At 44.1% G+C, this 18299-nt stretch overlaps 3 protein-coding genes across 3 annotated transcripts; all 3 read right to left on the bottom strand.

The window, feature by feature from the left end:
- Positions 1 to 3802: 3802 nt before the first annotated feature.
- On the bottom strand, positions 3803 to 7996 carry LOC125530452 (ubiquitin-conjugating enzyme 15). Its single transcript, XM_087525275.1, has 6 exons — positions 7836 to 7996; positions 7606 to 7709; positions 7333 to 7435; positions 7114 to 7177; positions 4315 to 4403; positions 3803 to 4210 (listed from the first exon to the last, which is right to left on the bottom strand). Exons 1-6 carry the CDS (start codon positions 7863 to 7865, stop codon positions 4115 to 4117), a joined length of 486 nt encoding a protein of 161 aa, XP_087381401.1. The 5' UTR covers positions 7866 to 7996; the 3' UTR covers positions 3803 to 4114.
- A 1693-nt stretch (positions 7997 to 9689) lies between these two features.
- On the bottom strand, positions 9690 to 13073 carry LOC147967400 (GTP-binding protein BRASSINAZOLE INSENSITIVE PALE GREEN 2, chloroplastic-like). Its single transcript, XM_087525274.1, has 3 exons — positions 11527 to 13073; positions 10785 to 10952; positions 9690 to 10321 (listed from the first exon to the last, which is right to left on the bottom strand). Exons 1-3 carry the CDS (start codon positions 13039 to 13041, stop codon positions 9947 to 9949), a joined length of 2058 nt encoding a protein of 685 aa, XP_087381400.1. The 5' UTR covers positions 13042 to 13073; the 3' UTR covers positions 9690 to 9946.
- A 2417-nt stretch (positions 13074 to 15490) lies between these two features.
- On the bottom strand, positions 15491 to 17444 carry LOC125530453 (obtusifoliol 14-alpha demethylase-like). The gene is made up of 2 exons (XM_048694845.2): positions 16944 to 17444; positions 15491 to 16624 (listed from the first exon to the last, which is right to left on the bottom strand). Exons 1-2 carry the CDS (start codon positions 17409 to 17411, stop codon positions 15626 to 15628), a joined length of 1467 nt encoding a protein of 488 aa, XP_048550802.1. The 5' UTR covers positions 17412 to 17444; the 3' UTR covers positions 15491 to 15625.
- Between the last annotated feature and the right edge of the window lie 855 nt (positions 17445 to 18299).

The following is an 18299-nucleotide window of genomic DNA, read 5'->3' as shown; positions in this document are numbered from 1 at the left end:
ACTTTTATCACTTATTACCTTGCTGTTTTTATTATTTCAGATTACAAATACCTCTATCTACTATCCATATTGCACTTGTATCACCATCTTTTCGCCGAACTAGTGCACCTATACAATTTATCATTGTATTGGGTGTGTTGGGGACACAAGGGACTCTTTATTATTTGGTTGCAGGGTTGATTGAGAGAGACCATCTTCATCCTACGCCTCCTACGCATTGATAAATCTTAGGTCATCCACTTGAGGGAAATTTGCTACTGTCCTACAAACCTCTGCACTTGGAGGCCCAACAACGTCTACAAGAAAAATGTTGTGTAATAGACATCAGTAGCGAGGGGTATAAACCCGCGCTACTACTATCAACTTAGTAGTAGCGTGGGTTCATACCCCTCGCTACTACTATGGCATGTCTCGGGGGGCACGGTAGAAACTGCTTAGTAGTAGCGAGGGTTAAAAACCCGCGCTACTACTATCAACTTAGTAGCAGTGAGGGGTAAAAAACCGCGCTACTAGTAAGTAGCAACAGCGAGGGGTATAAACCAACGCTACTAGTAAGCACCTGTCTATAAGATTTTCCCTAGTAGTGTCTCCATCTTGCGCAACATAAAATCGTCAGCGTAGTCCTTCATGTCGTATAACAATTCTCTCACTTCTCCTGCCCAGGGCTTGATCTGTGCATCGGGCTGGTCCTGAGACACCTCGGCCACCTTGCAGAGGGCATCCTGCACCATCATGAGTTCCTGCTCGTGAGACTTGACGCGTCTCTTCAAATGATTGTCCAGGTTGTATTCATCCTTGATCATCTCACTGAGCATTGGGATGATGGCACTCACAATCGCATTAGCAATGGCCTCCATAGCTCGAGTTGTCCTTGCACATTCGGCTGCAGCAGCTTTGTGTTCGAACTCTGTAACACAATCATAATGACTTTTAGGAGGAATTAGCAGAGTGTCCTTTGCAAGGATGGAATGGCAGCCCAAGATGAAGTAGTTGAAGATGAACAACAACACAAAAATTTATTGCCTCGTATCATTCAATGCAGTCTCCCAAATCTGAAGTTGTTTGGTTCGTGTAAGCACCAATGCACATATGAAAACCTGAACTTTCAAAGCCGGAGCTGAAGAAGAGTACCCAGAATAGCAACTCTTTGGCTGCAATTTGCAGTATCCTTTGCAATAGCGACCCAATTGAGAATAAATCCAGTTCTACCCATCATAAATGCACAACCGGATCATGAAACATAGAAAGAGCAAAATAAGATAGTTATACAAAGGAGGTGGAGGAGACAACTAGTTTATAGGAAACAAGATGAATCTGTAGTTTATTGGCACATGAAACTTAAAAAAAAAATTCTACGCCACTACAAATTTGAACACGTAATGCTACATGGTGAGGTATTAGAACTCCGAATTTGGACATGTGCAGCCACAGGTGGCTAGAAAAGGAACATGGAAAGCACCGCCCCTAATTCCTAACTAGCAAGAGTTTAAACATTGTGCTATCCTAACTGACATATGTAGATGCATCAATATCAGTCATATTATATCCAAATCATGCCCATGCATGACACCACATAGCACAACAGTTCCGCGTTAGTAAGATTCATATAATTGTCCAACCAAAAGTCAACATCTTCTCCCCGAACCCGTAATCCACAATATTTTTTTGTGCGATGTTTAGGAGAAGGTTTATAGAACCTTGTAGCTAGGGGAGGGGAAGGGGTGAGGGCGGGGAGGGAGCAAGGCCCCCCACCCCTACCGCTCCCCGAGAACGTATCCAGTGCACCGGTGCAGTTGGTGCACCGGATGCGCCGGCCATATCTGAACCCTTTGATAAGAAACTGAGGGATGAGAGCACGTTGAAAGATAGATGGTGGAAATTTGGAAACCAACCTTACTCTATGCTAAAATCACCCCGCACTCCACCCTTTCCTCACTCCATCCTAATTTTTGACGTGGGTTCTCTTCCACGTTGAATCATTGTTTTCTTTATTTCTTTCTTCAAACATAAACGTGGTAGATGTTGATCCATACATCCGAATGCAGTTTTTCTTTGACCACATTTTTTGTTTTGAAAATATGTACGAAACAAGATCAATGTTACATTTTTTTCAAAATTAATATTTGTTTATTATCAAACTTAACCGTAAAGTTCAACAAGTATTTTTATTGAAACTTAAATTTATTTTATAATTTGTAGCACTGCCTCTCCCTCCACATGCATGTCCCACACATATGCTTTTGCCCCGAATAGATTAGTTCCGAGTCAAGTTTCAAAAAGCAAAAAAATAATACTCCCTTTGTCTCAAAATAAGTGTCTCAACCTTAATACAACTGTAGTACAAAGTTGGGGCACTTATTTTGGGACGGAGGGGGTAGTAATTAAAAACATATTCAACATTGATCTTGTTTCAAAGATCTCGTCAAGAAAAAGATGACAGTCGAAACGGATCCGGAATCGAACATTCGATTCAAAATATATTACCATTTTTGTGTTAGGGTCAAAAAAATTAAACCCACAGATTTATTGATGGGAGTGTGGTACAGAGCGCAGGTGAAATGCAACAAACTATAAGGTTGTTTCTATAAAAATGGCGTGGTCCAACTTGTGACCAAATCTCACCCATTGTCTTATCATCTAATGGTTGAAAAGTCACCGGAGCATCCGGTGCACCAATTCGACCGGTGCACTGGATATGTTCTCACCGCTCCCCATGCATGAATCTTAGTAAATCAAGCTCAGTTAATAACCAGTCAGTTAGTAACTTGATAAATATTCTGAATCTTGAGCAAACCGAACTACCTAGTGCATTTTTTAGTTGAACTAAATTTTCAGAACTAATGTGAATTTTGAAATTTTAGTTCATTTAGTTGAACTAAATAGGGCCAGAGAACGCCCTAAAGGGCACCCATTTGCATCCATGCTCTCTCTAATACAGTACCAGAATACACAACCCATATGGCCATATCGATTATCGTCCTTCGGTTCTTGTGTTTCATGTAGACACAGAGTACATGCTCTGATGTTCTCATTTCGGTCTGTCGCCACATTATGCTTACCATTTGGTGGCAAAGCAAAATACATCGGTCTCTTACCACATTAAGCTTGCAAAATACATCAGTCTCTCGCCCCATCATGCTTACCATTTGATGGCAAAATCAAAATACATCGAAGGTGGTAGTTTTTGAGGAGTTCATTGCCACATTCACAACATGATGTATTTGCGCCTTGATGGTTGGAAAGAAATACAAAAAAACGCTGGCAGGTGAAAGATGCAAGACAAATAATCCAACCATCTCACAGATGGGAACAACCTATAACAATCATGCATGCAATTCAAAACAAAATTTACTGTATACACAAAATAACTCTGATGTCGCAACAAAGAAACTACAGGATTTTTAATCCAAAGACTTGAAATAAGGATAAATTGTGACAAACCATTCAGCATTTAGCATCATTTACTTTTCTGACAACATTCAGCATTGCACTAGTGGCCATTTACTTCTCGCCGTTCCTTGTGTTCTTGTGGAACTGTCCATTCTAAGCCACATTTTTACAGTGCAAACTATTTGGTGCAATCATTTGGCAGAAGAAGGAATTTTCCTTCCACTAAAAAAATAAGGAATTTTCTTGTCCACAATAGGCATTTAGCATCAAATTTATCCAAACTAAAAGCACACTGGACTTGTTCCGAAATTTTCACTTGATTTCAGCAAATTCACTCAAGGACACAAGCCTAGTAGGGCATCAGTCAGCAGGCTAGGAAAGTTTATAGGCAGACAGATAGCACGAAACAATGTAGCAAATCATAGATAAATCTGCATTCCTTTTGTGCCTGTACCAGCGCATCGACAGGTTACACTTGCTTATTCTATATATCTCTCATCGTCGGTAGCGATGATATATTCACGTTTCGACAACATGTGTTGAGCTCATGTACAAACCACCACAGCATGTTAAGATCCGCAGTACGATAGAGGGGTTGCTTAGCTTAAATTTTTAAGCCTAAATCATCTCATCTCATCTCCCCTTGGAAGAGATTTCTTTCACGGTAAGGAAGGCTGGCTGGCGAGTATGGGGTGGCCAGAAGAGCCAATTGATTCGATGCCCCTCATACTTTGTCGTCATGAAACCACCATCGGGTCTCCTTGGGCGACCTCCCGTTGCGGCAGTTCCTAACGTAGCGATCATTGTCCGCCGGGCGTTGCTGTTGTTGACCAATACAATGCGTAGCTAGTAAGAGAACAAGCAAAAGAACATCGTGTTTGATATGTGATGAAGGGATAGATGGATGGGGGTTACTGGTGTAACCTTTGCTGGCGAGCTAGACAGCATCGACAAAATGCTGATACAGACTGAACTTACAGTCATCGCAGGCGACCACGAGTCATACAGTATATCTGCAGATAAGAGAAGCAGAACCTTTTTATCTTATAAATCATGCAAAATCAATTGTAACCCTATTCGTTCACAATCATAGAAAATCATAAGAATAACAAAGAAAGGGCCCAGAAGTACATTTATATTGTGAAGAAGGAATTTCTATCAAGAAAACAAAGAATTCAAATGTTCAAAGACAAAAGAAAAGGGTAAGTTCTTCCTTATAGGCATAGGTCAGGAAATTTAACCTAGGGGAGTCAGAAGATTACTGATCTTGCTGATTTACAGGTCTATCAATGACAAATAATAAGATTACAAACATTTTTCAGCTACATTGGATCTCAAATTCAGTGGCTTCAGACCCTCAGTTACCTGAACTAGGCAATTGACAGGGCATTATCCGTGTTACAGATCTTCATAGCCCTTCAGTTACTACTCACTTCATGATTGATGCTAAAACAGGCATGGGACAAATCAATTTGAACTAAGCAATCTGGGTCTATAACAAACTATACATGGGACAAATTAGTTTAAAGAGCACTGCTATACGTCCAAGACATTCACCTACAATTTTGCTAGGATGGGTCACATGAACATTCAGCCTCTTCTTTTTCTAATTTGTGTGGCAGAGATCACACTGAGAACTACACAGTCGACAAAATCATATATGTAAGTGTCATATGTGCAGCTGTTTGAAAATTAAAAACCTTGACAAGAAAACTATAATTGGTTGACTCTTCAACTGGGCCTAGGTACAGTTAAGATAATAAAAAAGCAGAAATGTTGTGGTCTTTTGCAAAGTTGAGCAAGTGCAAGTCCAGATAAAGCAGATTAATAGATCAAGAAACGTGACTCAGTCTTGCAATGGAAGTCCAAGGTTCAGGGTGATAGTGGTTATATAACTTGAATGCATGTGAGCATGCCCCTGTTACCCTACACTCAAAGCTTCAAAGTTTAGACACCCAAACATTGTATATCTCTTTAACTCACACCCACCATCAAGTTAAAACGTTACCAAAATTAATACAAACAGAATAACCCCTACTAGCTTTCTTAGCAAATAACCACATGAACCAAATGTCAAGTCAGTAGGGAAGGTGCTTGTTTTATTCACATAGGGGTGGTTTTAGGATTCAAACAGGGGTGGGTTAGGTGCTTGAGAGACTCCAATTTCATGTTCATAATAATCCTCACCAGAAGGGAGGGAAAAGGGGAAAGGCTGCAGCTTAGCTTAATACTTGTACTGGTCACCAGTGGGGCAGGGTTCCGGGAGGGTGCCTCCAACTTGTTTAGCACAAACTACTTGTCACCGACTAGCTGGGGTACCTTACTGGAATGAATGGAAGCTGAGTTGCAAACTGGAACTACTTGAACAGTTGGAATATCACTGAGTTACTGACAATTGCAGTAGTGATGCTACCACGCTGGGTTGACAATGAATTATAGTGTACATTTAAACTGGAATGATGGAAATGGACAAACAGGCTCTTTGATATTGTGATTATCAGCAAGAGAAAAAGGTACGCTAAAGCTATGCTGAAGATATCATATCATTAATATGGAAAGTGACTGGTGTTTTCATTTGAGGTTACCACCCACCTGCCTATTTTATTATAAGATTTAGTTAGTAGTTTGAGCTTGGTATATTCATGAATAGCGATAGTAAATGCCACATCCAACATTGGAAAAGCTGCAAGGGAATTCAGTTATATCCTGCTAACATATAAACATGTTCATGGAAAGTTGTTGAATATTTCACTTCGAAGACAGATTATCCACTTTGACTTGATATGATTTGACAGATAGCAACCAAAAATGTCTGTTGACGTAGCTGAATGGAAGTTCCGTTACATAGGCTATCTTTTTCACATAGATAGTTTAGTTAAACGCGAGAAAACAAATTGATTTCTAATAGCAAAAGATGAGGCATTCAAGAGAACACAAGACTTTTTTTTGCAAGTAACAGAACATACTGAAGACTCGAACGATTAACCATTATACAAATGTCGATGGTAGCTGCCCAAACCCGAAAAAAATGACCTGCATTTAACAAGGTCAGCGGGGGAAAAGAGACAAGCCACCACCAACGGAACAGTGAGAGAACTTAGACGCAAAGCACAAGCCACCTCCATTTACAAGGTCATGCATCTGGACTGGCAATCCCACCAAAACTTCCTTTTCTAGTAATGGAATCAAAAGGCGAGTTAAAGCACCTAAATAGTGCAGCTACTCTAAAAACTGCAAAGGCACACTTGAGGACTAATACTGGAACGATTAACAATTATAGAAATGTTGATGGTAGCTGCCCAAACCGGACAAAAATGACCCGCGCCGAACAAGGTCAGCGGGGAAAAGGAGACAAACTTGGAACGCAAGGCACAAAGCATCTTCTGCATCTAACAAGGTCGTGATTCTGGTAATCCCACAAAAACTTCCTTTTTCAAGTAATGGAAAGGAAAGGCGAGTTATTAAAGCAGCTAAACCGTGTCGCCACTCCAAAAACTGGCAAAGGCACAACTTGAGGACTAGGGTGGTGGTTACTTTCCGCTAACGAATGGAATCTTGGCACCTAACCGACAGCTAGACGTTAGATTAGGTTAGGCAAGGAACATTCCCACACACCATATGCAAAGTTAGCTAATCGAAATAAGCACCGGCATGGAGGCATAGACAAATATTTTTTCTCCAGGAGAGGAGAGGGGATGAGAGGCGCAGCACAATGGAGTTTACCTAAGCAGATGTGCCCGTTGCTGTAAATGTGCGGGTGCATCGGCGCCGGGTTGAGGAAAATGACCTGGAGAAAAGGCAGGGTTATTTTCCAATTGATCCAGCAGAATCAAACTGAGGCAACATAATAACACTAGAACAGAGATAAGATAACTAAGTGTGCAAGTGCAACCTTCATCACCACCGTCATCATGGGAAAAAAAGAAGAGGAGGAGAATTCACCTGAGGTGCCTCCATGGGGTAATGCTCGGGGAAGTCGACCTGCAGCTGGTACGTCTCGCCGGCGTAGAGCGTGCCCTCGGCGCCGCCCACCTCGATCACCCATCTGCCCATGGAAAATAATTTCTTCCATCAGGCAACAACTAGTCCGAACCCACCCATCCCGCAAGCATCAATCAATCAATCATGGGGGGAAGAACACCAGCCCCCCGCAAGAATCTAACGAATCATAGACAGGGAGGGGGGAAAATAATTGGGGGGATCGGCGGGGCGCACCTCTGGAGGTTGTCGGAGACCTTGTACTTGAAGCCGGCGGGCGGGCCGACCTGCCACTCGGCGAGCTCCTTCTGCAGCCGGTTGCAGGCGATCTTGCTCAGCGCCTGCCCACGCCACACCACGCAATCAGAAAAGATGAGAGATTTTCAGCCGAATCGCGCGCGGAGACAGCCAATCCGCCGCTCCACCCGGCGGCGAATCGGGCGGATTGGAGGGTTAGGGTTTGATACCTTGCGGGACGGCGTGGAGGAGCTCGTCATGGCGCGCTCGGGTCCGTGGAGAGGAAGGGGAAGGGAAAGAGGAGAGGAGAGGAGAGGAGAGAAGAGGAAGAGGAGGAGGACAAGGGCGGCTCTTTATTCTTTTTTCCTTTGGGCTGGATTGGATGCTTCCTCTATTATTATATTCAATAACTAATAACAAACGTATCTTTTTGAGTACCTAAATTCCTCCCTTTTTTAAGATAAAAAACCCTAAATTTAAAACTTAAGAGGTGTACTTTTTGTGTGTGGGGTGGGGGGGGGGGGGGTGATGCTATGGAAGTACCATCAAGATGCTGCTAGTGAGAGGCACTCTGCCAAATTATGTTTTTGATTGAAGGAGAGACAAATGTAATGTGCCATGGCGAAGGGGGCGACGCCTCTGCAAAAAATTGACCATTGGGGCGGGCAGGGCGGATGCCCCAGCTCTGGCGGCGGTACAGGTTAGTGACCAGCTGGCGCTGCACCGTCGCGCAAAAACAAAACTTAAGTTCTAATAGGTTTAGGACCGAGCCTTGGCGTGGCCTCTTTTGTGATTTCGGAACTATGGAGGACACATATTTCCATTTGTTCGTTGTGTTGTCTTCTAGAGAGATGGGAAAAAAGAGTAATGGATATGAGTGTGACCAAGGGGTATCATATCATGCATGGAAAAGGGAAGAGATTTTCAGGCCAATACGGGGCTCCCTTGGCGGCGAATCGGGTGGATTGGAGGGGGAGGAGGGTTAGGGTTTGATACCTTGCGGGACGGCGTTGAGTAGCTCGTCATGGCACGTTCGGGTTCATGAAGAGGAAGGGGAAGGGAAAGAGGAGAGAAGAGGAGGCAGCGGAGGACAAGGGCGGCTATTCATTCTATTTTCCTTTGGGTTGGGTTGTGTTGGATGCTTCCTCTCTTGTTCTATTTTCATTAACTAACTTATCTTTTTAAAAGTTCCTTCTTCTTATAAGTACCTACATTCCTCTCTCTTTTTAAAGATCAAAACACTATTTTATAAAGAAGAAAAATTCAAAGGTGTACTTTGGGGGTGGGATGGGGGTAATACTTTGAAGGTAGGCGCTTATCAATGGGAGGCAATATGGCAATTTTCACTTTAAAGTGAGAGATATGGCAATTTTCACTTTAAAGTGAGAGAGATATGGCAATTTTCACTTTAAAGCCAGAGAGATATCTTATGTGGCGTAGCGAAGGGGACGACGACTCGGCGAAAGCCCCTCATGGCATATGGTGAAGAAGGGACGGCTGGCGACCTGGCGTTACATCGCAATGCACATACACGTCGTGGCGGACCCACCATTGGGCGCAAGTTCTCTGGCGGCGGTGTAGGGTGCTCGCTTACCCACCGATAGGCGGGGCCATCACTCATCATTCGTCGCCCCGACAAACCTTAGTTTCTGGTCCGCCACTGTATACACGGTAAGTCGGTAACGGGTTTTAGGACCGAGCTTTGGCCTGGCCTTTTTTCGTGATTTCGGAATTATGGAGACAACATATTTCCATGTGTTCACTGTGCTGCTTTATATAGAAGAAGAAAAAAAGATCTATGACATGTGTGAGTGTGACCATGGGCATCATATCCTGCATGGGCACTACTGAACCCAGGAGGCCTTGTACCAATCAATGATCACATCACACCAGCTGATAGAGAAAGAAAGGAACATTGTGCTGAATCCAACAAGGCTTGCACTGACTGTAATTGGAATGGACACCTGGAACTGCAATCTTTGTGATTGTGTGATCACACAAGCAACAGCTGAAACAGAACCAGTCCTAACTGAAAGCACTGTTAGCACATCAGGATGAGGCCATGGAGTCAACGTCAGGGAACAAGAAGCACCAACGACCCAACTGTGTATGTATTGTATTGTGTGCAAGGGGGGCAGAATGGCATCTCCTTCCTCTCAATTATCAATGGCCTTTCTCAGTTTTTCTACATTCCTCTTGGGTGCACCACACATCATCACATCACAACTCACAATGGAACATGAGCCATTTGCTGGAGCACTGCCCCCAGACAACAGCTATTCCCCACTCATTCCTATCTAACATTTCTCATACAAGGCTTTCACTACTGTCACCTCAACAGTCACTCTGCGCTTTCGTCGTCGGAAAGGTCGTCATCGTCGTAGTCGTCGTCATCGCTCTGCTGTTGGGCATTCAATCTCTCGTTCTTCTTCCTGGTCTCCTCGCCTATGGCGTTCGCGATGGTGATGGGCAGCAAGAACCCGGGCCTCTCGAGGAACTTGGCACGGTGGAGGATCATCGCGTCGCGCTGCGTCACGTCGATGCCGTCGAAAGTGTGCACGGCGACGGTGGCGTTGCCTTTCAGGCCCAGCGAGTACCAGCCTAGACCTGAGACCGCGATGTCCGTGCTGTTCACGTCCCAGCTGACCCCGGACACGTCGATCCGCCTCTCTGTCCACTGGCCCAGCTCGGTCGCTCGCTCTGCCGCAACTGGTGGCTGCACAATTACAGTGTATCATAAATCAGTATTATGACGGATATAGAAATGCAAAAAAAAGTATGTTTTTTCATGGTTATATTATGGATTGTATACTCCAGCTGCATATGCACTGAACAGCAAAAGCAGGTAGCAGGGCTCATTATTGTCTTGAAAATTGACAGCTTTCAGTGTATAATAGGAGTTCAGCCTATAGATTTAATACACCATTAGTAGCCTATGACATATGACAACCATAGCAAATTGATGGCGAACACCTGAACAAATCTATGCAGTCCTTTGATTAAAGCAGACGAACAAATTAAACAGCGAGTTTGTTTATTCAAATAGCATATCACATGCAGAGTTGTTCCATAAAGCAACCTTACTTCCAAATCATCTTTATTCAGTCCTTTGATTAAACAGAATCTAACTAATTTATCCTTAGAAGCAACATTAAGCAGATTGGAAATTGAAGTCTCACCTGAAGTCTGATGCCAACATGCTTGGCCCGCAGTTCTTCAGCATTTTCAGTTTTTCCAAGATGAAGGGAAATATTGGCAGATGCCCAAACAGTCACATATATAGTTTGAACTGAAGCTTCTAGTACATCCAGGCGTGTTAACCCACCAATGTGGACAGATTGTCCAGCCTGCAACAGTTCGCAACATTTGAGTCAAACTTAACCTCGTGGATTCCGATACAACATAGAACAATATGTTTGTAATTCAGAGTTAAGGAGCTTCAGGGGTGCTATTAAATCACTTAACCTTTCAAGGGACTAGAGTTGCCCAAGTGTATTCAGTGTATAAGGTCCTTCAAGAGTAAAGTCATAACTAGGCATGCAGGGGTTACTGGTTAAAATCATCCAAGTGCCTTTTCATTTCTGTTTAATTATAACAGCCAGCTATAAATCCACAATATCGTCAAGTTCACCGAAGTTCGTTTCAACTTCTATGTGACAGAGTGTTAGACTTTTAGCATCGTCAGTATTTTACAATGCTACCAATATCTATATATCTTGACCACGCACCTCTAGGTGAAGACTGCTAATTAAAACACAACTAGAATGCTGACATGAAAATAGACTGAAGAAACTAGCCATTTCTAGTTACGGACCCAGTAGTTATGCATTTGTATTTAGCGGCTACTACAAAACAATAAAGGTCAGCCACTCCATCTGAAATAAACAGAACTAGGGCAAAGTTAACAGACTACAAATTTACCTTCACCCTGAAGGTCCGCGGCCGAAGTTCCTTCCTGATTTCAACCATCTTCCGTTCCTCGGTGTTTAACCTCATTGACATAATATACGGATGCAGCAAGCCAGGAGTGTCATACATCTTAGCCTTTGCAGGCAAAACGCCCGTCATCCTCAATATGCCCAATGTAGTTCCCGGAACGGCTGCTTCTGTCAGTCTTGTGATCTTAACACCTTGCTTCTTTGCAAATGCATTGATCAGTGTCGATTTCCCAGCATTCTGCGCACCGATCACCCACACGTTGCTGCGAGGCCCCGCTAAATCCTTGACATATGAGATCAAGTTCCTCACTGACAAATCCTTGTGGACGCTGACGAGGTACACGGCATCGAGCTTCGGAGCTCCGAAAGCCTTAGCTCGGCCTCGCACCCATTTCTCCAGCCTCACTCCCATCTGCTCCCATGGCAGCAGATCCACCTTGGTGCCGACAAGGACGAGCCTCGGCGTCTCGCTCAATTTGGAGTTGCCCCTCCCCTCGAGCGCCCTGAACAGCGACTTGGCCGCCCTCTTGGGGAATGACCCGTCGAAGTCGGCGCAGTCCACCACCATGACGATGACCGGCGTGCCGGCCGACCGCTTCATCAGGCGCGACGAAATGAAGCGGTCAAAGTCGAAGTCCGGGATGAGGTTGTCGGCCCTGTCGTTCTTGACGTGCCCGTAGTTCCTCAGCGAGTGGCACCGGGCGCACACCACGGCGGAGTCCTCCCTGGCCTCGGCCTGCTTGGCCTCCCTCGCCCGCCGCTTCCGCTCCGCCTTGGACAGCTTCTCCTTCCTCATCCTCTCCAGGGTCTCCTCCGTGATGCTCCCGTACCCGACCCCCGGCGGCGTGAACCCGTCCAGCTCTTTGCTCCATTTCTCCTCCTCGTCCTCCTCCATCCCGTCGTCCCACTCCGAGTCCCAGCCGCTCTCGCCGTCCATGCCGGCCTCCGTCTCTCCGCCACCGTCCTCCTCCTCGTCCTCTTCGTCTTCTTCTTCGAGGGACTCGAGAAATCCGGTGTCCAGGCCGTCCAGTTCGGCGGCGAGATCGGACTCCGACGGCAAGCCGTCGTCCTCCTCCTCGTCCCCGAAGAACCCCTCCGGAGAGTCGGATTCTTCTTCCCCCAATTCGTCCTGCGGGGGGCGGCGGGAGGGGCTGGTGAAGAAGCCGGGGAGGTCGGGGTCGTCGTCCTGCATGAACACCCCGCACCCGGGGCACACGGCGCGGCGGGCGTCCTCGTCCCTGCCCTCGCTGATGACCTGCCCTGGGTTCGGCGGCCTGGCGGCGCGCCTGCCGGTGGTGGTGGTGGATACGGCGGCAGCGACAGCCCGGAGGGGGGAAGAAAGGCCGCGGCTTTGGGGTGGTGGCGAGAGGAAGGAGGGGACCCGGAGGCGGAGGCGGAGAGGCGGGGTTGTGTGGAGGAGGAGGCCGACGGGGAGGCGCGCTGGCGCCGCCGCCGCCGCCGCGGCGGCCGGGGTCGGGAGCGGCATGGGTTTAGCCATTGCGAGCGAGGGGATAACGCCACTGTGTTGCTTATTTATTTATCTTTTTTTTCTGAGCAAGACTGCATTGGATAATATTTTAAAAAAATTGCATTTTACAGAGACGTATAGCACCCTAGATCATAGATCAAGATTGCAATTTGGCCCCTACATTGCATTTTACGCATAGGACCCTAGATCATAAATCTTGTCGGCGCTCATGCAAACATCAAGACCAAAAACACACACATGTGAATACATGAGCACGAAGTTAGCGAGAGGCACCGTATCACGCCTTGTAATTTTTCTTACTAACAGGGTAGAACCTATATCATTGGCGTGTTGTTATATTCTTAACTCAAATATTTGTTCATTGCAGTAATTTGTAGTGAGTAGACTATAACCATTGTTTTATGTGTTCTTATCTTATGGTGGACTTGTAACATGTTGAAGTCTGCCTTGCATACATCTATTGACAATTTACAATTTGAAATGTCTAATAAGTCTCCATGCACCTCTTCATATAACTTACATTTGAACTGTCCTTTTTTGCATTAGAAATTTCCAATATGCTCATTTTCGATCATGACAGTACAAAGAATACCAGAGACAATAAAAATTACAACCATATCCGTGGACCACCTAGTGACCACAAGCACTAGAGCGACCCGAAGGCGCGCTGCCGTCATCGCCCTTCCCTCACTGGAGTCGGGCAAACCTTGTTGTAGTAGACAGTTAGGAAGTTGTCGTGCTAAGGCCCCATAGAACCAACGCACTAGAAGAGCAATCATCGCTAGTAAAGAAAGTCATAGATCGAAAGCATCAAACCTGTAAACACATCCAAACGAAGACCAGATCCATCGAAGGCCAACACCAACTAAATTCCACGAGATACGACGAAGAGACACATCCACACTCCCTCCGACGAAGGTAGATGCACCATAAGGACATTGATAGAACGTGGGGGGCATTATTCCTACCGAGGGACATCGCCGCCACACAGCCCCAACTAAGATGTTGAACCTAAACAAGAACGAGAACGGAGTCCCTCCCGCCGGGGGAGGAGGGTGGGGTGGGGGCAGATACTCCGCACCTCCATGGCCCAAAAGCCATTGGAGATGGGCCGGACCAGCAGCAGCGCCGACTGGAGGAGGAGGAAGAGTTAACTTGGTTGCATGTATTGATTGACTAAGAAAGGCTTATAAGGCCAATTGCAACTTGGAATAACATAAATCAATTCTAACTTAATTTGGAGACAACGGGAAACCTTCTTTGGAATGAACCGTTCCGTACCCAAATTCTTACCCTAAACTAATATTAACTAGGTATAATTACTAATATTATTACTTTATCAACAGCTAGTAGCACGACAGCTAGCGTATTTTATAACTTACCATTACTTTTCCTTTAGGCTCTTGGCCCAACTTGCTCAAATCTACCTCGAGAAAAGGAGATATTAGCTAAAGATAAAAGTTTCTTAGCAGATGGCTCCATATCAAATTCATTTGAAGGTAAGCAAACAACATGCCAGCGCACATACGCCTTCCACCACCAAATGTCGTGAAAGGGAACTTGCCACCAACTTTGTCATCATCTCTGCCAGGACCAAAATGCTACGGTAGCTAGCTACTAAACTAAATCTTACTGCATCAAACACTTTACCTATAGCCAACAACTACATCACCTAAGGCCATGCAACGTGTACATAGCAAACACGAAGGCCAAGCTCTAGGGCAAGAAAGCCAGCTAATTAACAAGTATATGTTTCCTTTCATGATTATCACTGCATCAACTCTTGTCCACAAATTCCCACAGCAATGTACGTAGTACCATCTAGTACAAACTAGTTGTACGACTCGAAATCTTGTCGGTTCTCACGCAAACATTAGGACCAGAACACACACACATGAATACATCAGCATGAAGTTAGCCAGAGACATGTATCACACCTCATAATTTTTCTTACTAATAGGGTAGAGTCGCGGTGGCATGTCATACCCTATAATTGGCCTGTTGTTATACTCGTAACTCAAATATTTGTTCAGTGTATTTTTTTAGTGAATAGGATAGAATCATTGTTTTCTGTGTGTTTATCTTGTGGTGGACTTGCAAAGTGTGGAAATATGTCTCATACATTTATCGACAATTTATGATTTGAAATGTCTAATAAGTCTCCATGCACCTCTTCATATAGTTTACAGTTTGAAATGTCTTATAGTTAGTCTCCATGAAGTGCTTCATATAATTTATTGTTTGAGATGTCTTATAAAGTCTCCATGCACCTCTTGCAAGGTGTGGAAGTATGCCTTGCATGCATCTATTAGCAATTTATGCTTTACGAACCGTTATAGGCATCCTTGGCACAGCAACACAAGGGGAAGAGGAGAGAGAAGACGAGGTAGTGAAAATAGATTCAACTTGGATGCATGTACTAATCATCATATGAAGGCTTATAATGCCAATTTACAACTTGGAGTAAAAGAAATCAAGTCTAACTGAATTTGGAGATAGCAGGAAAACCTTCTTCGGGACGAACCTTTCCATACCCAAATTCTTACACTAAACTAACTAGGTATGATTATTAGTATTACTACTTTATCAATGGCTATAAGTGCAACAGTTGATGTCTCTTATAACTTATCATTACTTTTCCTTTAGGCTCTTGGCCCATCTTTCTCAAGTCCGCATCGGGGAAAGGAGATATTAGCTTGAGCTCAAAGTTTCTTAGTAGATGGCTCCATATCACCTTAATTTGCAGGTAAGCCAAGGCCATGCCAGGGCAAACATGCCTTCCACCACCAAATGTTGTGAAAGAGTACTCACCACCAACTTTGTCCTCCTCTCTTCCAGGACCAAACCGATTCGGATCATACACATGAGGGTCATTGTAAACGTGTGCCAACTTATTGTTGAATGCCGTAGGGATTACAACATTATGCCCTCCAGGTATGTCATATTCCTTGCCTTCTTTGGTCTGCACCTTGAATTTCTTATGTGCCTTGCGAGCTAACATTTGTGCTGGTGTATGCATCCTAATCGCCTCCTTGATGCATCTATGCAGGGTATCCATCTCTAACAAGGCATCATAGCCTATTTGGTTCTTGTACTTGCTAAGGATATGCTTTTGCTCCTCCATGGCAGCTATTAAGAACTTGGTGTTGCTCAACATAAAAGCTCCAGTCCATATACTAGTGCTAGAGCTTGGGTGTTTTCCAGCAAATATGAGGGCCATGACCATGCCGGAAATTTCTCCTTCCGTTATGGAGCGACCATCTTTATACTTGGAATCCATCAACCTCTGTAGTGCATCCTCCTCGACACGACTAGAACTCCTGCGTGACCTGATAGTTGTGGTGAATATTTCTTTCAGCCTAATGTGTGCCTTATTGCGTCGGCGGTTTGTCAGGGTTGGAAAATATGGAAACAAGTAGCTAAAAAAGTTTAAGCCATTCTCAAGTTCATGGAACAATGAGTATACTTCTTTTAGCATCATCTCCCGAACCTCATATCCAAGTAGGCACCGACTTGAGATAAACATGAGCACCTGCTCGAGTTCATGTTTAAGATCAACTATGCCATCTTGTCCCCACTTTGCAAAGTAGGCCTACATAGTAGTATAAGAAAGTCATCAGTCAAGTGCAACGTACATGCATGGTATCACTACTCTTGTCATCTATATCTTACATCTAAAACTAATGACAAATGCCAAAACCAGGTCCAGCACATACGCCATCTTGCGAAAACACATTTAGTACATGTATAGTCAACTTATGTATGTACTTAGTTTAAGGGAATTTACCCAAGCAAACTGCCTCTAGAAGATGTGTATTGGAGAATATATGAAACCAAAAAACTTAAATAGTGATATATTGAATAAAAGATAGAGGGGGTCAAAATAAAGTGAAGGGCTCTTTTAAATGTACCTCTACTTCTTGAAATATGGGATCAACGAGGCTTCGCAACTTGGATGGCTTTAGTATATCAAGCATGAGGTTTACTTGCTCACTGCGAGTTGCGGCATCTACACCATACAAAACTTCCTGGCCAAAGATGGGAACAGTAACCTCGGCAAAATTACCAAAGCTAATCTCTGACTCCAGCCCTTGGAAGAAATGAGCCGAGACATCTGGTCCAACCAACAAGGTTATCTTTGGCCCAAGCAAATTTATTGTAAATACACTGCCGTACCTTGTGTACAGATCATTGATTGTAACCCCAAAACCCTTTTTAAAAAGTGAAGGTAAGAGAGCAAGGACATTCACCACAGGTGGAAGTGGTCTTGTGGACAAATGATGGATATTGCTTTTCCATCTTGAAATCTTAGTGGCTACAACAGTTATGAAAAAGAGAGCTATGGCCAACCATGTGGTTTTAGTTGCCAGCATGTCCATGATGTCGTGTCTAATAGTTATGTAGGCAGCCAACTATGAACCCAATATGCCTGGCGCTGCAAAAACATGAACATATATTGAGGTAGTAACTTAGATATGCATGTATCTATACAATTAAATTTAGTGAGATGACAAAATTGACGCGGGTTTAATTTGTAAGGTGATTCACATTTGCTATTCAGTTTATTTCTTGGTTCTCACAATGTTAGAATGGGAAAATAACCCAAGCTTGGGCTTATCCATACAAGGCCGTGGTTTACCGGTAGCTCAACCGCCTGTTGGTTGCATCAAGAACAGTAGATTATCTCACGACTTGTAAGTGCTGGTTGTATAGGTCCTTTTTTGAGGAAATAACACTCTCGAGAGTATTCTTTGATAATCTCTAGTTTAACTAAATGAACTAAAATTTTAATAGTTACATCAATTTATATCTAGTTCATTTGGTTGAACAAAACAAGGGTCAGAAGGTACTCTGTGGGCCAAAAATTTGCAAATTAGGAGAAGTCACGAACTAGAGCTTTGACATGGTTTTGCTAGTTCCGCAAAAAAAAACTTACACCTATGGCCTAAGAAAATTTTCTTAGGTTTTTTTTACGGGAATAAGCTAATTAAGTGAGATCATAATTTGTCCTCCAGTAGAGCTGTCGGTATGGCTGAAGTTGATTTTGTAGACGTGGACATGACACAACAAGACGTTGATCGGTTGATGCCATGAATAAAACGGTCGGTCGAGTGCCGTTTCTACACGTACCAATTAAGTTGGTGAATTTTTTTTCCGGTAATAAGAAACGTCGGCTAAAGGGGGAAGAATCACTCCCATAACTGTCTGTTAATTAGGTGGAAGATGAGAATTCTCCATGATTTTAATTGCGGATAGCACCCTAGCGG

This window comes from Triticum urartu, chromosome 5A (assembly GCF_056163025.1).
Source record: "Triticum urartu cultivar PI428250 chromosome 5A, HENAU_Tu73, whole genome shotgun sequence".
Classification (NCBI taxonomy): domain Eukaryota; kingdom Viridiplantae; phylum Streptophyta; class Magnoliopsida; order Poales; family Poaceae; genus Triticum; species Triticum urartu.
Note: the sequence above shows the minus strand (reverse complement) of the source record. Positions and strands in the feature narration are given on the sequence as shown.

What these genes read in the sequence shown, in the direction of transcription:
- LOC125530453 (XM_048694845.2), bottom strand. Translation starts at nt 17,411, where the DNA reads ATGGACATGCTGGCAACTAAAACCACATGGTTGGCCATAGCTCTCTTT. An exon ending in CCATATTTCAAGAAGTAGAG is followed by an intron (nt 16,625 to 16,943) that starts GTACATTTAAAA and finishes ACTACTATGTAG; the next exon opens with GCCTACTTTGCAAAGTGGGG.
- LOC125530452 (XM_087525275.1), bottom strand. Translation starts at nt 7,865, where the DNA reads ATGACGAGCTCCTCCACGCCGTCCCGCAAG. An exon ending in ACCCCATGGAGGCACCTCAG is followed by an intron (nt 7,178 to 7,332) that starts GTGAATTCTCCT and finishes CCTTTTCTCCAG; the next exon opens with GTCATTTTCCTCAACCCGGC. An exon ending in TGTCTAGCTCGCCAGCAAAG is followed by an intron (nt 4,211 to 4,314) that starts GTTACACCAGTA and finishes GGTCAACAACAG; the next exon opens with CAACGCCCGGCGGACAATGA.
- LOC147967400 (XM_087525274.1), bottom strand. Translation starts at nt 13,041, where the DNA reads ATGGCTAAACCCATGCCGCTCCCGACCCCGGCCGCCGCGGCGGCGGCG. An exon ending in CGCGGACCTTCAGGGTGAAG is followed by an intron (nt 10,953 to 11,526) that starts GTAAATTTGTAG and finishes GAACTGTTGCAG; the next exon opens with GCTGGACAATCTGTCCACAT. An exon ending in ATGTTGGCATCAGACTTCAG is followed by an intron (nt 10,322 to 10,784) that starts GTGAGACTTCAA and finishes GTAATTGTGCAG; the next exon opens with CCACCAGTTGCGGCAGAGCG.